Source organism: Archocentrus centrarchus, chromosome 15, assembly GCF_007364275.1.
Source record: "Archocentrus centrarchus isolate MPI-CPG fArcCen1 chromosome 15, fArcCen1, whole genome shotgun sequence".
In the NCBI taxonomy this organism is placed as follows: Eukaryota; Metazoa; Chordata; class Actinopteri; order Cichliformes; family Cichlidae; genus Archocentrus; species Archocentrus centrarchus.
Window position 1 is genome coordinate 23,951,610 of NC_044360.1, and position 23,847 is coordinate 23,975,456.

Here is a 23,847-nt window from a genome sequence, read left to right on the forward strand (position 1 = left end):
GCTCTAGATAAAGGAAAGAGAAGAAAATGCAGAAAAGCAGTACATTTCTCAATAGTTTTAAGTGCCTTTTGTTTATCAGTCTTTAACTGTCCGTGAAGCATGGTTTCCTTCCAGAGTGTTTGCTAGAATGAATGTGATGATTTGACTTTTTTTTTTTTTTTGCATATGGTTTTCAAAGAGGCCAAACAGCACACTCTTCCACCATAAGACAAAATGTTTTTCGCTGTTATTGTGAATAAAGTCACATAATTTTTGCCAAAATAAGTTAACACATGGGCAATACCAAAAAAGGTGACCAAAAGGTTCTTATAGATCTGCTGTTATTTACAGGATGACCAGATAGACAGATTTTCCCTACAGGCGTATCTGCTAGAGACAGGCAGGTAAGGCTGCTCACATCAAGCCTCCTCTGGCTCTGGAAAAGCAGTCTGCAGGAGTTACAAGGATATTATCCAAGGCATTTTTCAAAGGTCAGCAAAAGTCCTTCACTACTGAATAACTGCTCCAACCTATGATGCTGTTTTGAAAACAATATTCCCAAAACAGAGATGTAGGTTTGTATAAAATGTCTTTATTATTCCACATCAGATTGTTGTGTGGAGACGGATAAGTGAAAAGTGACGGAAAGCAAAACATGATGTCACTGTCGGTACGGGCAGCCGCAGAGGCTTCTGGGAGGCTGCCGTGTCGGAGACATTTTGGATTTAAAGGGGCTGAGCTAGCCGTCAGTCCCAGCTCTCGGTAAGTGAAAAAGCTGAGTTTCCACCGTGAAACATTAGTCTTGAGTGGACCTGTGTGTGGGTGCGTGTTTCGGGAGTATGGGTTTAAGATGCCGCTCACAGAAACGATCGGCTCGGAGCTCTGAACCGGCTGAATCAGCGACATTTAGCCAGGGAGTGGTGACGCTAACGGGTTAGCTGGAAGCTAGTTGGAAGCTAGCTGGTCGCTGATCGGAGCACTGAATAGATCCGGCAGCGAGTGAGCGGTAGGAGCTCTCAAAACTCATGAGAAAAAAATAATCCTAACAAACCCAACAAAGGGCGTAATAGTCAAAATGTGGCCTTAAAGATCATGATGACATTGATAGGAGAAAGCACGGACCGCGAAACCTAAATTAAATTGTATGACTCCAACAAATCGCTGCGTTTGTGTCAAATGTCAGGCTATCCGGTGTGTTGTTTTCCGCTTTGAAGTAATTTGAAAATGTACACAAAGCTCTCTGCGGACGTCAGGGTTGTGCAATGTTATTAACGTGTAACTACCACGACTTTACGATGCAGCGTCTGTTTTCAGCTGTTTCCCAACATTAATGTCTTGGCTCATTTGTGCAAAGCTGCGATCGAGACACAGGTGTCTTATTTCACTCATTATTACTCCTCAGGCTGGAGCGATGCTTAGGTGAACATCTCTTCTTTATTCGTAGCAATATTCAGGCAGACATTTGTCAGACAGCCATTAGTGGGAAGCAGTCCTGTAGCAGCTGGTTTTGTGGAGTGATGGATGACTGAGGACGGTGTCAGTGGCACTTCCCTGCTGGCTGTTTCCAGGCCCTGCCACACCCTCTGGGTTGGCTGGCTCTCCTTTGTGTCTCACAGTGATACTGAGACACTGTGTTGGATTGCTGTTTATTATGCAGGAAATGGAGAGATGTATTAATCTGGTGGTGTCAAACTTCATCGAGTATATAGGAAAGGCGTTCCCTTGGGAGATGGCACTGACTTCTCCCACTGGCTCGATTGGGAACCCGCTGACTGCACTCTGCCTTCTTTCCATTTCCTCTCCCAGTTTGCATCAGACCATTTCTCAAAACTTAAGAGTCTTTGGGATTGTTTACAGGCAAACCCAGGTAGTTTTAAAGAAGAACAGAGCAGGTTATTGAGCTAAGAGTTTTAATCCTGCCTTACAGACAGAAAGGTTGAATATGAAATTAAGTTGGCAGTAGCGAGTGCGCATTCATGCCAGTTGTGGGTTATTGAGTTCGTCCACTTTAGTGAGCTCACTGGGAAAAAAGCACCACCTTCATGAAGGGCTGATGCTTAAAGGGGTTAGGAGAAAAGAGAGGCAGAGTGAGGATGGTGTTGGCCAAAAACAAATGTAATAATGTGAGTCTTAAGGCGTTCCTGGAGATGGAGACGAATGAAAGCTGTAGCTTCTGGATGACGGAGCGATGGTGCAGGTTTCCACTGCTTAGAGGGGAATGAACGAGTCGATGCAGAGTACACCGGGTTGTCTGTGGAAACTGTATTGTTCTTAGACTGGCCTCAGGGTCGGAAGTGCTGTAATTGCAGTTGTATGACCTTTGAGCTTTTCTTCAAGGATGAGTCATCTAACTTGTCTTCCAGGTCCACATGATATAACAAGAGCAAACCAAGGCTGTTTTATATTTTTTCCATATAATTTTGTTGGCACGAGTGGAACTGGTGTGATTCACAGTCCAAAGTCCAAACACCAGATCTACGCTGTCGGCACCCTGAAGTTTATGAATTGTGATTTTCTTCAATCGTTCAACTTTAATCATAGTATTCAAACCATCCAGTGCTGAACTGCACATCACTACTGCTCTATCAGAATCACTCAGGAGACTATGTGGGTGATATATGTTTAAAACAATGGATATTTACAGTGATAAAAATGTAACTTTGTAAATGTTTTCTGGTATACTAAGGGCAAACTGTAACTGAGGAGTGTCATGATGACTATATATGTTCATAAACTATGTGTAAGTAGGCTCGATATCATTAAGAGTGCCTAGGGTGCAAACCATTTCAAGCCTGTGTCATTGAGGCTATTCTGTTGTGCCTCATTAGGCCTATTCCTTTGTGTGTGATGAGTATAGAGGAGAGGAGCAGGCTCTAGATCAGGATGGCTCCCTCCCCCATCTGACCTGCTCCTCCGCACTCCTCTGGTTTCCTCCCTCTGTGGGCGGGCCCAACTCCCGATGTGCACCCCGAGCTGATGCTGGTTGTTCTGACGAAGCACTGGGAAGGTCACATCATCCTGCAGGCAGCTCCTCATGCTCGTCCTCACCAAAATCAGCATTCATCACTCTCATTACTGTCCAGCTTTATTTGCATTTCCTTTAGTTTCACACTGAACGTTTCACTTTTCTTTTTCTTTTTTTAAAATTTTTGTAAAAAAGGATCTCTCGCTGGATTAGGACCGCAGGTTTATGATGCAGTTTGCTGGCGTGTAGCGCTTTTCCTCAAGGAGGGGGGACATTATTTCATCAGCTTTTCCCCGTGTCAAACTATGAGGCTCTGATCTGCCACTGAAACCCAGGTTTGTTTTCTGGTGCAGGAAGCTGTAGCGGCAGAAAACATGATAGATGGCTTTAGCCTTTAGGAGCCATTCATTGTTTTTTAATGACTCTGTCATGTACCTCTCCCATATAATGTCTGTTATTCCCAGAGATTTTTCTTCTTGGAGGAAAAAAAACAAACATTTGTTTTATTATATTTGACCAGAATGGTCTCAGATTTGTAAAGCTGCATTTCCTTAAAAATGCCATCTGCTGTACCACTGAGAGGCAGGAACATCTGTTAAAGCACCTAGAATTATGTGTTGTGTGTTTTTTAAAATGCCAGGTCAAGTAGCTGTGGGCTGAGGGGTTTTGTTCAAAATGCTTTCCTCTTGTGTCCATATTTAGTTTTTGCTTGTTATAAATCAACCAGCAACTTTTTTTTTTTATTTTTTTTTTGCTACCTAACTCACAGCTGGTGAATCTTCAGTCCTGCTTGACAATAATAATTTCTGAACCTGATCATGAGGCCATTTGTATCAAAGCCAGCATCAAGTGAATGTGTATTGCTGCACAGGGCAATGTGCATCACAAGAACACACAAAGACACTGTTGACCTTTCCATTGGTACGAGTGGTCATGTTTTGGACATCATGAAGTAGGTGTTGTCTTTCATTTACTTTGTTAGTTTGCTCCATTTGCACCTTCAGGTGTGAGTGGGGGTTGAGGCACCCCTGACCCGGGGTCATTACCACACCCACACCTTTTTTTTTTTTTTTTTTTTTTTCCTCCACACCTTGGATCACATGATGATGCACATGCACTAGGGTTTAAATACCTGGCACTCTGCACCTTTTGGTTTTAGAGCTGAAGAAGCCTCCTGGATGAGAAGTGAAATATCTTCAAAAACTTGAAGTCGAGTCGCCTTTTTTTTTTTTCTTTTTCAAGCTCCAGAGACTACTGTGACCTGGATGTCTGAGAACCTACACAGGCATATCTACTGTATTTGTGTATTTTCATTTGATGATATCAGCTATTTCACTTTCACGTGATCTCCTAAAACAAAGAAGTAAAGGAAAGTAAATGTTAAAGATTAATCCAAGGACAGAGAACAGGACTGCTGGACTTCATATACCTCTTTAAAGACTTGGGGAAATATTAACTTCAGGTGTCTAAGGAGCAAAACTCCCTGATTGGAGTGTTTTATTTAAAGCAAAGATGCTGGCTGACGCGAAAGCACGTCTTTGTACACCCAGCTTTCATCCATACAGGTGTTAAACAGCTGAGGCTCAGAGCAGCTCGACAGGCTAATAAGCTGTTTGATCTGCGAACAGCGTTGATCTCTCAAAGAAAACATTTCATTCTGTTCTCACAGGAGTTACAGAGCTTCAAATGACTGCAGGCACAGGTGAAAGACTTACTTCATGCAAAGTAAGGCTTATAGTTTATTTGTTTTGGGCATTTGAGTTTCAAAGGAGTGGGTTGTTTTTGCTTGATATTGACTGGTCACTTTCATGTTTATTTTGGCCTTCTAAAACTCGTACCTACCAACAAATGAGTATTCTCTTTTATAATATATATTATATGAAGTATATTTAAATGTGGAAATAATTGTAAGCTAACTAGAGTTCAGTCAGTTGTAGACAGAAAAATGTCAGTAGTGTCTGTGGTTTTGCTGTTGTACACTTTCTGATTAGAATAAAAGTAAAGGGTGGTTCTATATGAAGCGTAGCATGCTCCCCTCTTGGTACCATAGTTAATACTCTTGTGTTGTTAAACAGCTTAAACAAATGGCTGCCTGCTTCACCTTTGCTGTGCAGAGAGTTCAGGCATTTAACAGGAAGGACTCTCTCTCTCTAGTGATACGTTTTGTCAGAAAACAGAAAATTTGGCATTTTTTCCTTTCTTTGTTTTGAATTCTTAAATGAGTTTAAACTGTCGGATTCATGAGGATGTAAAGGTGTTAATTAGAGAAAAAGGGACAAAATCAAGAATGTTCTGTGTCCTGCCATGTCTGAAATGGTGTTAGGTCACCTGATACTTATTGATCCCTGCCCACCCTGAGGCTCCAGCAGTTGCTACCCAGCCTCCTTGTTGTTTTGTTGATTTCCACAGGCTCATTGGCAGTCAGTCCACTAACTGGGTACAGCAGCTAGCCCCTGGTTGCCCGTCCATTGTGGTACATATTAGTATAATAAATAACACACTCATGACAGAGCCGAGCTGCTGTAACATGATGTGACATGCACAGGAGGGACATAATTACCCATTACTAGCAACCCAGTAGGATTTGTTTACCATGTTTGTTTTAAAGCTGAGCCAAAGTCCTTTGAGAATATGCAAGCAGATAAAATCATCTTTATAAGGACATAGAAGCAAATAAATGGGCAGTTAGATTTTGAGTCCATCAGGAGAAATTAATCAGCAACTATTCTGATAACTGATTAATCATTCTGCCAGAATTAGGCCAATATATTTTTTTCTAAGCTTCTCGAATGGATGTCGTTGGTTTGTTTAGTATTCTGTTTGTGTAAATGAAACGTTTTCTAGTTTTTGCCTGGCTCTGGGAATGAAAAAAAATCCAACTTTAATCTGACATTTCTGCTATTACTTACTTACAGATTAGACAGTCTAAATAATAATTAATTGCAACTATTAATGATCGAGTAAGTAGTTGGACTCCTAACCTGGTCTCACCTGTGAGTGAAAATATCTTTTAAGTTTTTTTCTTTCTTTTTTTTAAATATTTACAGTATCAATAACACAGCTGTCATTATGCCTCCTGTTGTCACAGTGCAAAGTAAATAACTCTTCACTGCAATTCCTTGGGGCTGTTTTCAGTCCGTTTATTTTCTCTGCTGCTTTAAAAGACAATTGCCAGTGGTAAAGCAGGGAGTGGCTCACTAATGGTTTATTTTTTTGAACGCAGATGGCTCTCAGCTGGTGTTTTTGTTACTGCAAGCCCCCTTTTTTCCTTAACCCATTCTTTTCAGTGCTGTTAAAATACAGCATGCAGCAGTTCAACACTGGCTGCGCCCCAGCTGGAAGGGCAGGGCCGCATTTTGCACTGACATTTGCATGATGTAGCCAGGAGTGATGTGGCTCATTGAGTCATAACTTATCTTTAGATTGTTTAGGTAAAATGTTCCATGCACTCACCAAAGGGCTGACATTTCTCAAAAAACAAACATACAATTTAAAACTTGCAGAGGCGTTTTATATTCTGTGACTTGGCCAACTGCTGAGCTGCGTTGCTGAAGCTTTTGCTGCATCATTTTCTCCTTGACTCGTCAGTGAGTCATACATCCAGTATGGCTGGCCTCTGTTTGAGTGTTGGCACCAGAAAGCATCCACACTGCAGCATCTGTGTGCCCTGTGTTACACAGCAAGCTGCAGCCCTGCTCCCAGCCAGAGCTTATTATAGGTGCCAAATCCCAGCAGTCTCTCCATCAGCACGATGTCTCCCGTGGCTCTCGGCTGTGCACAAATAAATAAGTTTGATGTAACCGCCCTTCTTGTGTTGCTGAGCTGTATAGATTCAGATTGTGTTTGATTTGTGTGCTGACGTGGTTCACTATGAAATTTGAATCCCTAATCTGAGCTGTAGTAATAAACATGTTAATTTCCCCTTTTAGGGTCATCACCTTGCTGCAGGATGAGGCCATGATCTGATTAGCAGAGTAGATATGACATGGCATCTGTCAGAATTAAGGGATGGCTCTGCAGTTCAGACATTAATGCCTTTAACCTGAAACAATGTCTGCTTTCCTGTCACATGTGCAGAGAACGCCTTAATTGTGTAAAGATCATTATAAACTAAAGATGCATTTGGTGAAAGAGAAGAACTGTACTGAGGCAAATCATCTGTACTCTTAGGTTCTGTTACATAAGCACAGCTGGATGTTTGAAGGATCATTATGAAAATGTGCTTTTAATGTGACAGCTGCTGCTGGAATTTTCCCACAGCGTACTAGCCTTTTCCTGTCATCTTTTACAGGTTTTCCTGAGCTACAAAGATGTCCACCATGGTGTATCCACGGGAAGAGAAGCTGGAGAAACTTTCTCAGGAGGAGATAATCTCCAACACAAAGCTAGTGATCCAGGGTCTCGAGGCCCTGAAGAACGAGCATAACTCCATCCTTCACAGCCTCCTGGAGACCATCAAGTGCCTAAAGAAGGATGAAGAGGCCAACCTGGTGCACGAGAAGTCCAATCTTCTCCGCAAGTCAGTGGAGATGATTGAACTGGGCTTGGGAGAAGCACAGGTAAGACTGGGATTTGAAGGTATGAAGATTTACAGAATTGTATTTTTCAGCCTAAAGAGCAGATACAGTTTGGCCACAAGGCTGATATGAGTGGAAAAAAAAATTGCTCGGTGAAATAAACGGGGTTATAGTTTCTATAATCGGAATATTGAGACAAACAGAAGGGTTTCTGATGTTGTAGATTTGCATTACTATCTTCTTTGGCTGTTTCTGCTTCCTCGCAGCTTCCTCATTCTATACTAAGCCTGTGTGGTGATCATGATTCACTGAAAATCAGCCCCAGTTTATACTCTGCCACCCGACGCTGCAATAGTTTATCCTCGATAAATCTCACTGCTCTTCAATGCTGTCGCTATCCCAGGTGATGATGGCGCTGTCCAACCACTTGAACGCCGTGGAGTCCGAAAAGCAGAAGCTGCGTGCGCAGGTGAGGAGGCTTTGCCAGGAGAACCAGTGGCTGAGGGATGAGCTGGCCAACACCCAGCAGAAGCTCCAAAAGAGTGAGCAGAGCGTGGCCCAGCTGGAAGAGGAGAAGAAGCACCTGGAGTTCATGAACCAGCTCAAAAAATATGATGAAGACGTCTCACCCACTGTAAGTAATGATTATGTAAAGACTAAAGCCTTTCACTCCCTGTTACAAATCACTCTCCAGAAGGATTTGTACTTTTATGGGATTGGGTTGGCACATTTAGAGGTAATACATCTAACTGTGTTCTATTTTTTTGTGTATGTCTGTGTTGGAAGAGAAATCTCAGAAATATATTACCCCTTTTTTTTTTTTTTCAATCTTGTTAACAAGATCATTTTCAACTAAATAGATTTGAGTTGCATTGCAGTGAAATGGGAAAGAGCTTAGTTTCTCTTAAAATGACTGATGTAACTCTGAAGGACACCAAACTGTCAGTATAATCGGTCGCAAGAAAACAAACGCTGCTGTTTTTGTTACTGGAATAAGACATTGCATTGCGTCCTGGAATGAACCATTCTGGTGTGGTCCTCATTGATCTGGTGTCAAATATAAATCCCTCTATTTTCTTACCATATTGTTAGTCATAAATAAAGGCTGTAATAGCCTCCACTAACTGCTTAACTCAGCAGGAGTCCTTCTAGCTAGAAGCCTGAAAGTTCTTTTCAATTTCCCACATTAAAGAAATCCTTTGGTCAATATGGATGAGTGTAGTTTATTCTTAAAATCCCATTTGTCCTTTCAAGGGGAAATTCTTTATGAAGAGACTGTTTAATGTACCCATCCTAATTGATTATTATATAACAATTTTCTTTTTTGAAAGACTTTTTTTTTTTTTTGCTCCCCTTTGAAAATTACTGTTTGCTATGCGGTATTATTAAGGATGACGGAGTAAACGATGCCTTTCATAAATGTCAGATTTGGTTCATCTCTCTCTGTCAGACGTCAACACTCATTTCGCATGTCTGATGAAGGCGGCTCTTGAGTTTTCATCCATTATTCCTGCTGTGTGTTAGAGAGTCTGAATGGCAGGTTTTTTGTCCTCTCAGCAGGAGGAGAAAGACCGCGAAACACCAAAGGAGTCGCTGGATGACCTCTTCCCCAACGATGAGGAGGAGCACGGCCAAGGAAGTAAGAACAACTCATCAGATTCTTTGAATGAGAGAAAGTTGTGATTATTGGTTTGGTATCAAGATAATGATGTTGTTGTTGTGCATCATCACAAAGTTAAATAACCCATCTTAGTCCAGCACCATGGTGTGTTTTCCAGTTTTCTACCTGTGACAGGCAGTGTGACCTTTTCATTTTGTGTGTTTCCTTTTGTCTTCCACAGTGCAGCACCAACATAACAGTGCAGCCGTGGCCGCAGCCCAGCAGGGAGGCTATGAGATCCCAGCTCGTCTGAGAACCCTGCACAACCTGGTGATCCAGTATGCCTCTCAGGGCAGGTACGAGGTGGCCGTGCCCCTGTGCAAGCAAGCTTTGGAGGACCTGGAGAAGACCTCTGGGCACGACCACCCTGATGTGGCCACCATGCTCAATATCTTGGCCTTGGTCTATAGGTAAGAAAACACACCACCTCTGGCTTTTCTTTACGTGTTGCCTAGTTTACATGCTGAGCTACACATTGCGTTGTCTGTCTGTCCCTCACACAGGGACCAGAATAAATACAAAGAGGCAGCCCATCTGCTCAACGATGCTCTATCCATCCGTGAGAAAACCCTGGGCAAGGACCATCCCGCTGTAAGACTTCACTGTTGCCATGGCTACCATATCTTCATATGGACTCATTAATGTTTAGACAGATCAGATTAGTCATCTTTTGTTGGTTCATAACTCTTTAAAGACTCAATAGGGAGGCAATATTCTTTTTACTGTCCCACTCAGTCTGTTTTATGGATTTTTCCGATTATTAAAGTATGGATTTTTGACCATGTGCCTGCAGGCTTGAAGGGATCAATCATCACTGCTCAGTGTCTGCCTGTACATCCAGTATCAACCAAAGAATACTTGCAGTTGTAATACAACAATTTATGGGCAGGCATTTAAAGACACAGATTTGTAAGAATTGATCAACACCGGAGCATCAAAAAGCCTCACAAAGCCTAAAGGAAGCTATTAAAACTGCTTTGTGGGCTTTGCATTTTGTGTCATATTTCCACTCTTGTCACAAGGCAGCTAATATCTGTGTCTTACTGAGAACACTGCATGAGTGAACAGTATACTTTTTAAGACTATGATAGTTCATTGAAGAACAGGGTATTGTAAAAACTAATGTGCCAGTACAATCATTCTAGTTTTTTTTTTTTTTTTTTCTTTTCCAGGTCGCTGCAACCCTGAATAACTTGGCTGTGCTGTATGGAAAGAGAGGGAAGTACAAGGAAGCTGAGCCTCTGTGTAAGAGAGCTCTGGAGATCAGAGAAAAGGTAGGCCATATCCCTGGATTGCACCAGCAGAGCACTGCTATCAAGGCCTCATCTCAAGGCTAAACCAGTGAACAATTAGCCCGTTGTTATAAAGTAATTAACAGTGATAATATTTCCAAAATGTCAGTTGAAGCTGCCGTAATACCATCTACTATAAATAGGGAAAAGTGCAAATGATTTTCTTAAATTGTCTGTGAAGCTTCCACTGGGGGCCATTCCTTTGTCAGCAGGGAATTAGGGTTTAATTGAGAGCACAGCTGAAAATGGATAGCAGGCATTGGGGCGAGCGAGGAAGGAGATGGATAGGAGACATGACAAAACTACCGAGCTCAGCGTGGTACAGAGAGTCTCTCTTTGCCTGAAAGCTCTATTCTGTAGCCTCTCTATTGATCAACCAGCCTTTTATTAGATCTCCTGAGTGCCTGCAGCAGGCTGACGTGCCGCCTGGTGGAAGCAGCAACAGGATGTGAAGCTGTAGAAAGGAGAGATGCACTGAGGCAAAAAGACAATCTGAAATGTTAATTCAAAGCATACACTTTTCTGATACCCATCAGGTCCTGGGGAAGGAACACCCAGATGTGGCCAAACAGCTGAACAACCTGGCCCTGTTGTGTCAGAACCAGGGCAAATACGAGGAGGTGGAATATTACTACAGTCGTGCCCTGGAGATCTACGAGTGCAGGCTGGGGCCAGATGATCCAAATGTGGCCAAAACCAAGAACAACCTGGTGAGTGAGAAGCTGAAAGTAAACCCACGCAAAGAGTTCTTTTTTTTTTCTTCTTCTTCTTTCTTTCAAACCTTTCACTCATTATGCTGTACTTGTTGATTTAAAAACTGCAGTCTCAGTTGAGCTGTGAATGTACCGAGGTAAACACAGGCAAAGTTTGCTTTGATTGCGAACGCACTCGCTCATTTGTTCAGTCAGCCTTGGTCTCTGCGGGGGTGTTGAGCTTGCGTGTTGGTGTCTGCCTGCAAAGATTCCACTTGAAATGTCTTTTAAAACTCTGCTCAAGTTCATGGCTTTCTCCCTTTCTTCCAAAGCGGCACTATTTACTTCAACACAAGCTTTTTGAAGAATAAGTTATTAAAGTCAGCAGTCCTTTTCCTCTTACAGCACAAGTTCTGTGATCTCAAAAGGTGTTTAAAGAACTGCTTCGTGTCTGTATTGCTTAAAGAGTACAAGGGCAGTAGTCTTTTATCTACTGTTCTGCTACTTCTCCAAGGCTCTTCTTTCCATTTATGTTGTCGCTGCTTCACTGATGATGGAGAGATTTTATGTTCAGTGAGGGAAGCAAAATCATTTTTCATGAGCCAGGGTGCGTGGGAGTAACATGCAGACACTTTTCTTGCTCTCTCAGGGTGCACAATCTGAGCCAGTAAGCCCCTTTGGTTCAACACTAAAATGTCCTTTTACCTGTTTTGCTCTTCAGGCATCCTGCTATCTCAAACAGGGGAAATACAAGGAGGCTGAGGTTCTGTACAAAGAGATCCTGACTCGTGCTCATGAGAAAGAATTTGGATCTGTTGATGGTAAGGTCCCATAATGGCTATTGGAGCTCACGTGTATGGCAGCGCATGTTTAATTATATTATAGTGGTTGAGAATTTTTATTCTGTTAAACTAAAAAACCAATGAATGAATATAAAGTTATCTCAGGAGAACTGCCGCTCAGTAATTCAGTTTTTTGTCCTTGTTGTTTTCACCTTTTGTCTTTATCCATCTACTGTTTGTGTCACACCAGCGAGCACTGATGGGCAGGTGGTTAAAAAGTGGACAGTTGTCTAAACACGGTACCAACCTTCACCATTCAGAGGACTCAGTCTTTACAGAAACTTTCTGAAGAAATAAAGATGAACTCTTGCAATTTTCTTCTCTCTTAGTTTAAGGCTTTTGTTGGCTTTCCTCCATGGATTAGACTGACTGCTTTGAAAAAGGAATAAAAGTGGCTCGGCACAAAGCACTGCTCTGATGCCTTTCCACAAAAGCATCCTACTTTTTCAGAGAGGTTTATTCTTTATGTCACTTACCTTGATAATGGTGTAAGAGTGTGTGTGTGTGTGTGTGTGTGTGTGTGTGGTTGTTTTTTGTTTTTGTTTTTTTTGTATTTTTTTTTCTTTTTTTAAACTAAAGTGCTTTGAAGGTTAAGATGACGCAACCTTAAAACAGCAACAGTTAATGTTGATTATTTTATTTATTTTTTTCTTTAACGATGCCAATACTTTATAAGATAATCACGTCTTTATTGCATCAACAGTAGTGGTGAAAGTTCAGTTTTTCACTGTACAGCAAAACAATTTAAAGCTGCTTTTGTACTGAATCTATAATTTGTTTGGGGAAAAATCTGCAAAATATTTATTAAAGCTCTTACTGTTACTTTGTTGTATTACTAAACCAGCAGCGCAGCAAGCGCAGACTGCTGTAATCCAGTAATCATCCTTTAAATGATGTGCAAGTGTGCAAACAAAATATAAATATGAGGACATATTTATAAAGCTTTTACAATTATGTAAAAATATGCATTGACCCAGTGGACAGATGGGATTTCAGTTTCATGGACCCAGTTTGGTTTGGATTCATAACTGCTGCAAAATAGTTTATTTCTGCAGAATGGGGTACCGAGTCCCTGTGCCCTGTTTGGTTTTGATTAATCTAATCCACAGACAAGCCAGTGATAAGTCAGCTGATCATCATTGAAAAAACAAATCTATGGAAAATTCCCTAACAACAAAGACACCCTGTTGTTGAATGCATGTCCCAGCCCTTCCCTCAGATAGACAGCTGTCTTCTTTAAACAACCAGAGCTATTAAACCAAACCAGCCTGATATTTGTTGTGCTCATGCATGCATAGAGGTATAAGTAACTGCCTCGGGGTGTTGCAAGAACTTGCCTCACTTCCTGTTAGGCTTCCAATTTCACTTGGCTGTCATGGAAAAAATGCATAAAATAACTTTTTCAAGGCTTCATGTCTTGGATGAACTCTGGTGAATACTGGAAAAAATATGGAGCCCCAGAAACCTTGTTATAGAATCCAGTATGGAGGAAACTGCTTGATCCTAGGAAACCAGTGGTGCCTGTTTTGTAAAAAAATGTGTATACGATGCTTAAACAAACCTTTTGGTTTAGTACAGTACTTGAAGCTCAAACTGTAATTTAATTCCTTTACCCCTCCACATAACTACCTCCATGGTAAATGGCTCAGAGCATTATTTTTACTAATTCACTCTTTACTTTATTAACTTATTAAATATCTGATGTCATGCTTAGCTGCTTATTTTTCACCAGCCAAACCCAAAGCAACACATGGTCATTCCCTCTCCCAGGGCACAGGTAGATTTGACAGACTGATTAAGAAACTCTTATTGCTCAATAGCTGATTTCAGTTTTCCAGCCAACAGGTTAAATATTTAAAGTCCTAGATGTATTAAAACATCAGGAGATGAAGCAGTCATGCAGTTTTCCAGACCTGTTGTACACCATCTCTCGTGTTTGTGTCTGCAGCTGAGAACAAGCCCATCTGGATGCACGCAGAGGAAAGAGAGGAGATGAGCAAGGTGAGCGGCGTTCTGTAACCGTCCTCGCGTGAATCCGAGCAAAAGCAAAGAAAACATGTTGCAAACAGCTTTTTAAACACAAGGCTGAGAAAACGTGTTACTTCCTGGGAATAGAAATGCAATCTGCAGTCTAATCCCCAGAGGATAAATTATAGTTAGAATTAAACACAGGAACAAATTATTGCTCATTTGCTTGAAACCACACCCAGTCACATTTTTTTTCTTCCTCTTCTCTCTTATTTACTTCCAGGGCAAGCACAGAGACAATACTCCCTACGGAGAGTATGGAGGCTGGTACAAGGCCTGTAAAGTCAATAGGTGAGGCGGAGACTGATAAGAGTGTGTGTTTGTTTTTTACGACTTGGTCACATGACAAAGGACAGAAATTGATTGTTTTATATGTCAGTAATTTGTATTAGTTGTTGTTTGTTTTTTTTAATTAGTGTAACTGATTGAAAATTGGTTTCTTTATTCCTGCAGGATTTTAAGTGTTTTCTTCCAGTATTTGCTTTGTTCAGATTCAAATAACTAAGGCTTCCTGTCGCCCGTTTCCTTTGCATCCAGCCCTACAGTGAACACCACTTTGAGAAATCTGGGGGCTCTGTACCGCCGTCAGGGCAAGCTAGAAGCTGCTGAGACCCTGGAAGAGTGCGCTGTGAGGTCTCGCAAGCAGGTCAGCATCGCTTTTGTGAAAATATTAATTTGTGCATGCAGATTACCCATTAGTTCCTCTTTTTGTGAATTCTGAAATATGTTCCCCGTGTTAGGACAGTAAATCTCACGATATTTCTTTCCCTTTCCCTACATTGCTATGGATCCAGAGCAACACAGTAAGTGTTTTGTCTCTAACTGATAGCCTCCATAGAGTCTCCACCTCTCTCACCTAACATCACTCCCATCTCACAGTCATTTAAGACATGTCCCAGTGCTTTGAAAGCATTAACAGGGAGCGGAAACGTGAAATCACATTTAATTCCTCCATTTAACTTTGCACTCCTGCTAATATTGACAAGCTAACGTCTGCTTCAGTGCCACTTCTGACTGTTTTTACTTTACCTGTGTGTTATACCCATCAGGGCATTGACCCCATCCACCAGACACGTGTGGTGGAGATCCTGAAAGATACAGAAGGTGACAAGAGGAGGAGCAGGGACAGTCTGACCAGCGTTAAGTATGAGAGCGGCTCTGAGACCGGCGAGGAAGTGAGTATGGGCGTGGAGTGGAACGGGGTGAGTACAGATCCACTATGGTTGAGTCAAAATGTCCAGTGGCCTCACTGGAAAAATGAGGCTTAGTTGGTAATATCACAGAGAGCGTGGACTGGTACAGGACATTAACAATGAAGGACAGACATGTTATGTAACTTAAAAGGAGAGCCAAGAGGGCTCCTTTCATTTAGGGAAGTGCAGTGAGGACGCTGACTCCTCTGGCTCAGGTACCAAAATATCAGAGCCTATCAGGAAGCCCTCTCTCCACTTCAAATTCATGTCACATTGAGGCACCACCTTTTGAATAATTATTTAATGGATTACCCACTCAGAAATCTGTTCTTGATTTGGCTCCACTCAGTGACCTATACCTGCACCAGTCCATCAACTCCCTGCAAATATACCACATCTTTCCCGTGAAATTTACCTGCAAGTTCAAAGTGTAACGCTGATTGAGTGTCTTGGCATGCTGACCCATTCTTTATTTTGACAGCATCAAAAGTTAATTTTGGACTCCCATGTTCATGTTTTTGATGTTTAATAAAGACCTAATATGTCTGGTTGTTTTGCTGGCGATGCTTCTGCACAAGCAAAAGTGTAACTAAAAGGCACAGATTTAGACTGGCACCCTGGCAACACATTAAACATTAATGGGCTCATGTGGGACTTGCAGAGACGTAGCCTGTCTAAACCCCAATTAGGATGTGCCGTGTTTCTGCCATTAAGCACAACTGACAAGGTTCAGTGATATCGTCAGTGCTCGTCCCTCTCCTCAGTAATCCGAGTGGTTGATATGTTAGGGTTCATCCTGCTGTTTTATTGCCTCATTGTAATGTTCACTCTGGCTGTTAGCTGCACTTTTGGCCTTTTAGAGTTGAAAAATAAGCTATAAAACATAGCGCTTGATGCCGTTAAATTGGCACCACTGTTGCCGGGGCACAGTTCAGAGAAGCCCCCTGATGAGACTTGCGTAAGGCATGATAGTGTTGGCAGGGATGCCTCATCTGAGCCTGTGCCTCTTCCCTCACGTAAGTGCAGCCACGCCCTCCACTGCACCAACCCAAGTCCAAACATGCATGCAGCAATGCCAGCCTGCTGGGCCCCCCCCCCCCCTTAACACGCACACTAATACACCTCATGTGTTCAGTGTGCTTTCACTTGGTTCAGAAGTGTCTTTTTTTTTTTTTTTTAACCTCATGTCTGCCTGCTCTACACAACTTTTCACTGGGACTGTATGTTCATATGCATAACACAGCTACTCCAGACTGCTTCAGACGCACTGCAGCAAATGTAACGGCATGTGTTTCTGCATCTGAGTGTGCACCTGTCTGTCTTTGAAACGTGTGCTGGCATGCAGAGAACTGCAGTGTGTGTGTGTGTGTGTGTGTGTGTGTGTGTGTGTGTGTGCGTGTGTGCGTGTGCGTGCGCGTGCGCGCACGCGTTCATTAGCCACGTCATAGCTAATCATAGGACTTAAATTCACACAGTTCAGACAGAAAATGTATTCATGGCATTCTCATGCTTTCTCTGACTGTTTCTAGTCGTTACTTTTTACTTGACTAAGCAAGTTTTTTTTTTTTTTTTTAACAAATTCCATCCATCCATTCATTTTACAAAGCTGAAAATGTTACTACAACTCTGGTTGTGTTGTGTTTCAGCAAATAGGCTAGTAAAGCACTGTGTACATCTACTTCTTTCTGAGTGGTGACATGGTTCACAGAGTTATCACTCACATGCTTTGCCTAAACATGTTGTCTTCTGTCTCCTCTGCTCTCACAAAGTCTATGTCGTTAAGGTCGTGGAAGTTATTTACATACTTGAGATGTCTGAAAAAGCACTTCCTGTTTCTCTATCAAGTTTGCTATTAAAGTGGCCCTTCTCTGGAAAATGACAGTGAGACGACAGCTTGTCTGCGTGCTTGTGTGCAGGTTAATTAGTTATGTGTATGTGCATGATTTCACTTACACTTTCTGTGTGTCCGCCAGTGCTTTGTGCTCTCTGTTTTAATGTGCTGCCTTTTTAGTTTGCATGTTTTCCAGATTTCACCTTCAGGCTTTTTTCCTGCTCGTGTCACTAACGCGCTTCCATGTTGACTCCTCTTGCCATGACAACCAATCAGCCTGTCAGTCAAATTTGCACCTCTCATTCAGTGGATTGTACTCTCCCCTCTTGAACTCTTACTCCACGCAGTCAGCTTGGGGGGGGTTGGTATTTAGGGGCATGATGAGCAGGATAGATGATTAGTTTATTAGGCAGCTGAGGACATAGGTGGAGGACCATTAGTTAGATTCAGGTTCGGCTTTGGTGAAATTTATCCTGCATATCCCAACATCAGTGTAATACCTATATGAGTATTCCCATTTCAGTGCTGCTGCTTGCAGATGTCCCACGTCTGCAGTGCACAGTCACTGGCTGGGTGCTGCGTGCCAAGTTCAGCCTTTCTGGCACCCCAAGAGGAAAGAGAAACAGCTGAGTCACGGTGACTGCAACCACCAGCCTACTGCATCACTGACCTGCTAGTGTCTCGTCTCAGACAGCAGTCATTTTTCAAAGAGAATCAGAGCCTGATGCTCCTGTATCATTTAGTCTCTGTTTCCCAAACTAGGGTTTAGAAAAACTGTAATCAGCCTCCACGCTGCAGGAGTTCAGTGAGTCTAGTGCAGAATTGCCAGTGTAGGTCAGAGATTTGTCAAAGTGTAGGTGTCTAGCGTAGGAAGCCCAACCCAGAGCTCTTAATCTTACAATGTGTGTCGTTTTTTTTGTCTGTTTCTCTCTTTCTCTTTTATCAGGCCTAAGCCATCAAGACTATTCCTCCATCCTTCTCTCCTTCCCCAACACAATAGCAAAAGGATGTGTTGTCATTCCCTCTGGCCTTCTCTGTCCAACAGCTCCTCTGCCATTCCTGATGCCTCCCCCCCCCCTCCTGCGGCAGAGACTCAGAAAGCTCCCTCCTGGTTGTCACTTCTGTCCTCAGTTCAACTGACTGCTGCTGGGACGTTTGGTCTTCTCACGTCTGCTCTGCTCTTTCTCTCTCTCTCTCTCTCTCTCTCTCTGTCCTTTCCTCTCACTAACCTGTGTCACTCCTCCCCATGTCGGAACTTCAACTCTTTCTCTCACTTTAAAAAACAAAAAACAATCTGTGTGTGTGTGTGTGTGTGTGTGTGTGTGTGTGTGTGTGTGTGTAATCTTTCCATGTGAGGAGGTGACTTGCAATCTTTCCTCTATTAACACCCATGCGTATTTATCATAGGGTCACAGCAGGTTTATTTGGCTACTAAGAGAAGCAGCCGTTTATTGGAAGAGGGCAGAACAGCAGAGTAGCTCCAAACATCACTCCAGCACATGGTCAGAGAAAACGTTACAATCACTGTAGAATTAATGTTACAAATAATTAATTTCCACGGTTACGCTGCATTGTTCTCACTCCAAATTTGTTTGTTGCCTTGAGCACAACAAGTGAAAGCTGTTGTCAAGCTAGCATCCAACCTGGTGCCTGTATTTAGCCATAATAGTATCTTTTTTTTTTGTTTTTTTTGCCACTGTGTTTTTCACAGTTTTAACTAACGCCTTCGATCAAATGCTTAACAAGTTTTAAAACGAATGGTACTGTATAGCTTGACCAGTTATCCACAGTTCAGCTCAGTTGGTCAGAAGAGAAAAGGGAGTGTTGCCAATTTTTTTTTGTGTGTTTATAGATAAGTTTGCTATTCATTTTTTTTTGTTTGTTTTTATTTTGTATGATATTGTTTACATTTTCTAAATACTTTTTAATTATGTGGCTCAATATAAAGGCAGTAGTATGTCAACAGTGCCATTGTGTTGCCTGAAGGACCGGAACATGAGAGGGGTCAAAAATCTGATTGCAGATCAGTCAGATCGCAGCAAACTGTTGTTGCCATGCTCATTTATTTTTAACTTCCTCTTACAAGCTTCAGTGTAATTGGTCTAAGCTTTTTGCAAAGGCTCTACAGTCGCTTGCATTTACAAAGGGAATTTGGCAACATTGGCTGATGCTGTAAAGCCCGTATGATAGCAAAGACCTACTAGCACAAACGCTGACCACCTGAGTGATCTCTACATAGTAACAGAGTTTAAAAAAAAAAAAAAAATGGGTGTAAATGCTCAGAATTGCCTTTGATCAGTTGGTGTAGGAGTAGAAGCTAGCATTGTAAATCAACAGAAATCTGGGTCCCACAGTAGTCGTAGTGTGTATTTGTATGTTTCGGTGGTACAGTCGCAGTGCCCACTCTGGCTGTGGATACTGTATTTTGAACACAGAGCTTAATGGAACTTTTTTCTTACACAGTTGTTTGCAAGTAAACAGTCGGTGAATCATGTTTTTAGACACCAAAAGTACAGTGCGAGTGTTTCCTCGAGCTCGACTTGTTATTTCAGATGTTTAACTAACTGAATGTAAATGATTTAACATCTTGGAAGTGTAATAGTAGGCTGTATCTGTAGAGTTGACAAATGCATTCATTATATGGCTTTTCATTATGCTACTCGCCTTGATTCTTCATTCCTTCCGATGTGAACACCTGTACTTCTAATGCAACTCTGAACAACAACAACAACAAAAAAAAAGTTGTGTCCATCACATAATTATGGCAATATTGTTGTGTTAGTGGAATGCTTATTTATTGAACTGTCTATTCTCGCCATATGTAGTGTGACTTCAGTTTCCTAAAGAACATAAATGGTAAAGTCTATAACGCACTATCTTAGTAAGTAGGACTGCATTATATTTACATTCTGCATTGTGAAGATTATTGCATCAACACTTGTTGGTATTCTGAAATAAAGTTTTTCATTTGTGAAGTCTGTCGTTTCTCTGCTTCTGATGCAAAATTTCATCAGTGGAAACAGCGAAAACACTGAGGTTTTATCTTTAATGTCAGCTGCAGAGCCACCCAGGCAACGGAAATGTCTTTGCACACAGCGCCCTCTGCTGGTATTCAGATAGTAGTGCATTGTGATGGCCGTAACCTAAGACGGAAAAAAAAAAGGTGCACCAAGAAAGCAAGAGAAAGGTACACATTTTATATTTACTGATTAGAAGTTAAAACACACACTCTGTAGGTTAGTTGCTCTCTCTCACACATGAATCTAATGAATGGATGGATGGATCATTGTAATCAACTTTAAAGCTATGTTTGAATTTGCCTGAATTGAATCTGTGGGTTTTGTTAGTAGCATACTAATGCATACAAATAAAATAAAATAATTTTAGGTCAGTTGTATCAGATGAATTCAGTTAAGATGCTTTCTATTGCACTTATATAAAAGTTGACAAGAATTTGTCTCAAGGACTTAAAGACCATTTCCAGGTTTGTTGTGGTATGGAGCCCCGGGAACCTAAAACTGTTCACCTACTCCATTCGTTACGGGTTACGTGTGTTCTAAAAACCCAAATCTATTCCCAGATTGTTCTCTGTGCATCAGGCCGCAAGACTGTTTCATTCCGATATGACTGATCATTATGTTGTGCGATGACACAACAGAGATCTCTCCAGGTCCTGGAGTGCAGTCATGAGTGTGCAGCGGGAATAGGATGCGCCACAAAATGTAAAGAGAAGCAGCAAAAGCAAATGATCTCAATGCAGATGCTGTACCCAGTGTTAAGAATAATGAGGGATTTTTTTTTTTTTCCACTAATACTGTAGACAGAAAATGGCACTCAGCACAACCTTTGGATCATACTACAGAGACTTTCACAGTATGAACCTCAATCCGTGTCTATTCGCATGTAAATGCAAGTGGCTACAGTTGACTAATGCTTTATGGGACTCAGAGATATTTATCACACAGTTTGGCTGGAACCACCCAATTGTAACACATCATGATGTACAACACGACTCAAGCAAAACACAAACATGCATCTTAATAATTCTGTGAATGAATGAATAGTTAATAAGAAAAACAGTGCTGATGAGCTTGTGTGTGTGTGTGTGTGTGTGTGTCTGCAGGATGGCAGTGGGGCCCTCTATCGCAGTGGCTCTCTGGGGAAGCTCAGGGATGTTTTGCGTCGCAGCAGCGAGATGCTGGTGAAGAAACTGCAGGGCAGCGTACCGCCTGAACCTCGCAGCGCTAAGTAATAACTCAAGAAATCCGATTATGATGGATGTTTTACTTTAGAACTTTTTGAAGCAGTAAAGATCTCTGGGCTGTCATTTACATTACAAACTACATTAAGCCTTTCCACATAAGTTCTTAAAGTGCCTCATCTACACCTACAGCCAATTTGGAATCACCATTTAATCTAAGATGCATATTTTTGGATTCTTTAAAGCAAATTCTGAAATGAATTAGCAGGTAGTATTGTTTTCCCAAAGCAGATTCACAGTAGATTGCACATTTGCTCACCACCTTCATGGTCAGTCCTCATTTTGTATCTGCGTACTCTCACAAAAAATAAAGTATATAATCATTGTTTTCTTTGTCCAGCAGTATGAAACGAGCTGCTTCCTTGAATTATCTGAACAAAACCAGCGATGACACGTTCCAGGTGATGATCATTTTGTGTTAAAGATTTGCATTGTTTTTTTTTTTGTTTTTTTGTTTGTTTGTTTTTTATAAAAAATCCTCCACTTTAACCTGTGTTGTTTCTTTGCCAGACTCGAGGGGGCGGTAATTTCAGGGAGAGTCGGGGCCTCAGCTCCAGCACTGTGGATCTCTACACAGGAAACTGAGCAGCATGCGGTTCTGTTCATCCACCCAAAGACACTCCTCCTCCCTTTGGTGTTTTCTCTGAGCCGCAGTGATCTCCCAACAGAACCGCCAGACGGTGTCGACTCCAGCGCACGCTTCGTCCGCACGTCTGTCAGCGTCTGACCCAAAGACCCAGTTCCTCTTAGATCTCTACTCACCAAGATGAATGCATACATAACCAGTTTGATTAATTTTTTTTTTTTTTTGGTTGTTTCTGTCTCCCACTGGCAGATTGCTTTATTTTCCTCATCATATTCCTAATTTCAGCACTGCCTCAGTGCCTCCTACTTGTGGCCAAGGAAACCTACTGTACCTCATCTCTTTATTCATAAGCGCTGTGACTCTGCACTTTGAGTTCATCTCTCCGCCATAATGTCACCTTCTGTTGGCACATTTTGCTCCTCCTTTTGTTGCTTTTTCCTGTGCCAGCCGATTCTTAGTTAAGATTCGATTTTTCTTACGTGTAAATAAAAGATACTTTGTAGATTTATTTTTGCCTTCGGCAGCAGATAACACGTGTTTTGGGTTTGAAATGATGTTGTGTAACATTTTCTTTATAACAATTTGCCCGTTGAGATTGATTTGCAAGTGTGAGGTGTAGGTTGACGCTTTGGGAAACAGGGTGAAGATGTCGGTTCTACCGACATGACTATAACTGTAATTATGGCTGCTGCTTTAACCACTACAGCTGGAGTTTTTCCTTCTGATCTCAGTTTCTCCTGCATTACGGAGAAAGACACAGGTGTGATCTTAAAACCGTGGAAACACACTACGTCCTTTTTTAAAACTTGCGTACTTGTATATAAAAAACAAAAATAAAAATGAGGACTGAACTGTTCATACTGAATGACCTCTGGTGCCATGCAGGACTTGACTACTGTATGTTAGTCCACTCTGCAGGTTTGAGTTGCCAACTCTGAGCACATCTTTCTATAATGCTGTGATTGGGGATGTGTGATAATGTTTGATTTTTTTTTTTTTTGTTTTTGCACAATTCTGATAGCTGTCTTCTGTATTTGATTGCATTTTTTTTAAGTGAAGCTACTCAAAAACAACTGGACCCCCCCCCCCCCCCCCCCCCCCCTTTTTTTTTGCTTTACATTTGTTTTCATTTCATTCTATGTTATAAAGGATGGAATCAATTTCTCAAATCATTGATTTCAACAGGAAATTAGTGATGCTAGAAATAAGTGTCATTATTGGGGACAGTTGAATCTGTCTGGATCTGATCCTTCAAACAATGTGACAAATGATGTGTGATCTCGATAAAGAAATAAAACCATTTTCTACTCAGTGTTGTGTTGGCTTGAAAATCCCCATCTTATCCTTTCCACAAACTAGCGGATTATTTCCAGCGAGCATGATCCTGAGAGTGAGAATCTAATGTGTCAAATGGTTAACATAGATGTCTCACTAAAATGTGAGTTTTCTGACTTTTCCTCCTCCCTCCTGCTACAAATCATCCCCGGAGGTTTCTCTGCTCGCTCGTAATCTCAAAGGATGTCAGAGCTTTAATGTGGAGCTTTAAATTAACCAATCCTCATGGTTTGGGGATCTGCTGAGAGCTGTCAGATCCCCCTCACCTCCCTTTTTTTTTTCTTCTAAGAGCTAAGTCACTAGCTGCAGAGTTCATTAGTGCATGGGAGCTGACACCATGCCCTCACACGAAAGTGGGACTACTGAAGCTCCTGCCTCTTTCCTCGCCTCGGGAATTCGTTTTGTGAATCAACTTGTTTTTCTACATCTACCCCTCTGGAAAGGATTTACTAATTCAGTTTCCCTCCCTCCTCTATTAGTCCTTTAAAGTGTTTGTCAGCCACAGTCTTCCGTGGGCCAGCTGGACGCGCACCGTGGCTCCAGGCCCACACACGTCACCATCGGTGGCGCCAGCAGGGGCCGTCACCTCGTGGTCAGAGTGACGGGAGCTCACAGAAGGTGTTAACGGGGACGCGCATTCCCCTTTCTGATATTGTAGGGTCTTTT

The 23,847-nt window shown here is 41.9% G+C and overlaps 1 protein-coding gene across 7 annotated transcripts; it reads left to right on the forward strand.

The window, feature by feature from the left end:
* Nucleotides 1-591: 591 nt before the first annotated feature.
* Nucleotides 592-22,929, forward strand: klc1b (kinesin light chain 1b). 7 transcript variants are annotated; one of them, XM_030747516.1, is made up of 17 exons: nt 592-741; nt 7,236-7,503; nt 7,865-8,095; nt 9,019-9,100; nt 9,303-9,531; nt 9,625-9,712; nt 10,294-10,395; nt 10,950-11,123; nt 11,827-11,926; nt 13,896-13,948; nt 14,199-14,266; nt 14,513-14,621; nt 14,770-14,778; nt 15,025-15,177; nt 21,123-21,247; nt 21,601-21,661; nt 21,771-22,929. In XM_030747516.1, the coding sequence occupies exons 2-17, from the start codon at nt 7,255-7,257 to the stop codon at nt 21,843-21,845; spliced, it is 1,908 nt and encodes a 635-aa protein (XP_030603376.1). In that variant the 5' UTR covers nt 592-741; nt 7,236-7,254; the 3' UTR covers nt 21,846-22,929. The 7 variants fall into 7 exon arrangements, with proteins under 7 accessions (XP_030603376.1, XP_030603378.1, XP_030603380.1 ...); XM_030747518.1 differs by having other exon boundaries at nt 21,604-21,661; XM_030747517.1 differs by lacking the exon at nt 592-741 and adding an exon at nt 2,938-3,279.
* Nucleotides 22,930-23,847: the final 918 nt, after the last annotated feature.